Source organism: Macrobrachium nipponense, chromosome 5, assembly GCF_015104395.2.
Source record: "Macrobrachium nipponense isolate FS-2020 chromosome 5, ASM1510439v2, whole genome shotgun sequence".
NCBI lineage: Eukaryota > Metazoa > Arthropoda > Malacostraca > Decapoda > Palaemonidae > Macrobrachium > Macrobrachium nipponense.
Window position 1 is genome coordinate 16210096 of NC_061107.1, and position 2340 is coordinate 16212435.

At 38.3% G+C, this 2340-nt stretch overlaps 1 protein-coding gene across 1 annotated transcript in view; it reads right to left on the bottom strand.

Moving 5' to 3' along the window:
* Positions 1-941: 941 nt before the first annotated feature.
* The window catches only part of LOC135215729 (pre-mRNA-splicing factor 38B-like), a 6020-nt gene continuing 4621 nt past the window's right edge, over positions 942-2340 (bottom strand). The window contains exon 2 of the mRNA XM_064250685.1: positions 942-1930. Coding sequence (XP_064106755.1) covers positions 942-1930 — 989 coding nt within the window. The remainder of the gene's footprint in view (positions 1931-2340) is intronic.

Sequence of the window (2340 nt, forward strand, 5' to 3'; positions counted from 1 at the left end):
CTTTCTTGAAATTTTGAAGAACTCTTTCCCTGTCCTTTTGTTTGAAGATCTTTTTCCTGTCCTTTCTTTTTGGTTTTGAAGACTCTTTCCTGTCCTTTCTGTTTGAAGCATCCTTTCCCTGTCCTTTCTGTTTGAAGACTCTTTCCTGTCCTTTCTGTTTGAAGACTCTTTCCCTGTCCTTTCTTTTTGAAGACTCTTTCCCTGTCCTTTCTGTTTGAAGACTCTTTCCCTGTCCTTTCTGTTTGAAGACTCTTTCCCTGTCCTTTCTGTTTGAAGACTCTTTCCCTGTCCTTTCTGTTTGAAGACTCTTTCCCTGTCCTTTCTGTTTGAAGACTCTTTCCCTGTCCTTTCTGTTTGAAGACTCTTTCCTGTCCTTTCTGTTTGAAGACTCTTTCCCTGTCCTTTCTGTTTGAAGACTCTTTCCCTGTCCTTTCTGTTTGAAGACTCTTTCCCTGTCCTTTCTGTTGAAGCTCATCTCTTTCTGTTTGAAGACTCTTTCCCTGTCCTTTCTTTTTGAAGACTCTTTCCCTGTCCTTTCTGTTTGAAGACTCTTTCCCTGTCCTTTCTGTTTGAAGACTCTTTCCCTGTCCTTTCTGTTTGAAGACTTCTTTCCTGGTCCTTTCTGTTTGAAGGACTCTATCCGGTCCTTCATGTTTGGAAGACTCTTCCCTGTACTTTCTGTTTGAAGACCTCTTTCCCTGTCCTTTCTGTTTGAAGACTTCTGTCCGCTGTCCTTTCTGTTCGGAAGATCTTTCCCTGTCCTTCTTTGAAGACTTTCCCTGTCCTTTCTTTTTGAAGACTCTTTCCCTGTCCTTTCTGTTTGAAGACTCTTTCCTGTCCTTTCTGTTTGAAGACTCTTTCCCTGTCCTTTCTGTTTGAAGACTCTTTCCCTGTCCTCTTATGTTTGCAGGACTCTTTCCTGTCCTTCTGTATGAAGACTCTTAATCCCTGTCTTCTGTTTGAAGACTCTTTCCCTGTCCTTTGTTTGAAGCCTCTATCCCTGCCTTCTGTTTGAAGACTTTTTCCCTGTCCTTTCTGTTTGAAGACTCTTTCCCTGTCCTTTTGTTTGAAGACTCTATCTGTCCTTTCTGTTTGAAAGACGCTTCCTGTCCTTCTGTTTTGAAGACTCTATCACTGTCCTTTCTGTCTGAAGACCTCTTTCCCTTGTCCTTTCTGTTGAAGACTCTTTCCATGTCCTTTCTGTTTGAACGACTCTGTCCATGTCCCTTTCTGTTTGAAGACTCTTCCTGTCCTTTCTGTTTGAAGACTCTTCCCGGTCCTTTCTTGTTGAAGACATTTCCCTGTCCTTTCTGTTTGAAGACTCGTTTCCCTTCATTTCTGATTGAAGACTCTTTCCCTGTCCTTTCTTTTTGGAAGACTCTTTCCTTCTTTGTCCTTTCTGTTTCTGTTTGACGACTCTTTTCCCTGTCCTTTCTGGTTTGGGAAGAACTCTTTCCCTGGTCCTTTCTGTTTGAAGAATCTTTCTTTCCCCTGGTCCTTTTCTGTTTGAAGAACTCTTTCCCTGTCCCTGATTCCTTTCGTTTGAAGAACTTTTCCCTTTGACCCTTGTTCCTTTCTGTTTTTGAAGAATCTTTCCCTGTCCTTTCTGTTTGAAGAATTCTTCCCTGTTCCCTTTCGTTTGAAGACTTCGTTCCCCTGTTTCCTTTCTGTTTGAATACTCTTTCCCTGTTCCTTTCCTGTTTAAGAAACTCTTTCCACTGTCCTTTCTTGATTGAAGAATCTTTCCCTGTCCTTTCTGTTTTGAAGAATCTTTTCAATGTCCTTTCTGTTTGAAAGACCCCTCTTTCCCCGTCCTTTCTGTTTTTGAAGACTCTTTCCCGTCCTTTCTGTTTGAAGGTTATGCTGCTGCCCGATTCAAGATACTGTAACTCCCCACCACTACTCAGTTTTATATATAAAGCTCTGTAAACTGTTTGAATTAGTGTGAACTTGAAAATGTAGAATACACTACGAAAGTACTTGTTCCAAGTCCCGGTTTTCACTCGCCTTCTTACGTGGATTTTATGATATAGTATATGTATATGTATATATATATATATATATATATATATATATATATATATATATACATATATATATATATATATATATATGTATATGTATATATATATATATATATTATATATATATATATACTTATTATATAGCTATATACGTTTTAAATCGAAGGTGGGCATGAAAAGCTTTGTACTAAGAAATTCCGTAAACAATAATAATAAGATGAAATTATTAAAATGGACTGCTTACATCAATAATAAATTTTTGTGGAGAGTAATTATCATTATATTTCAACGTTATCGTATCCAAACAATTCAGTAA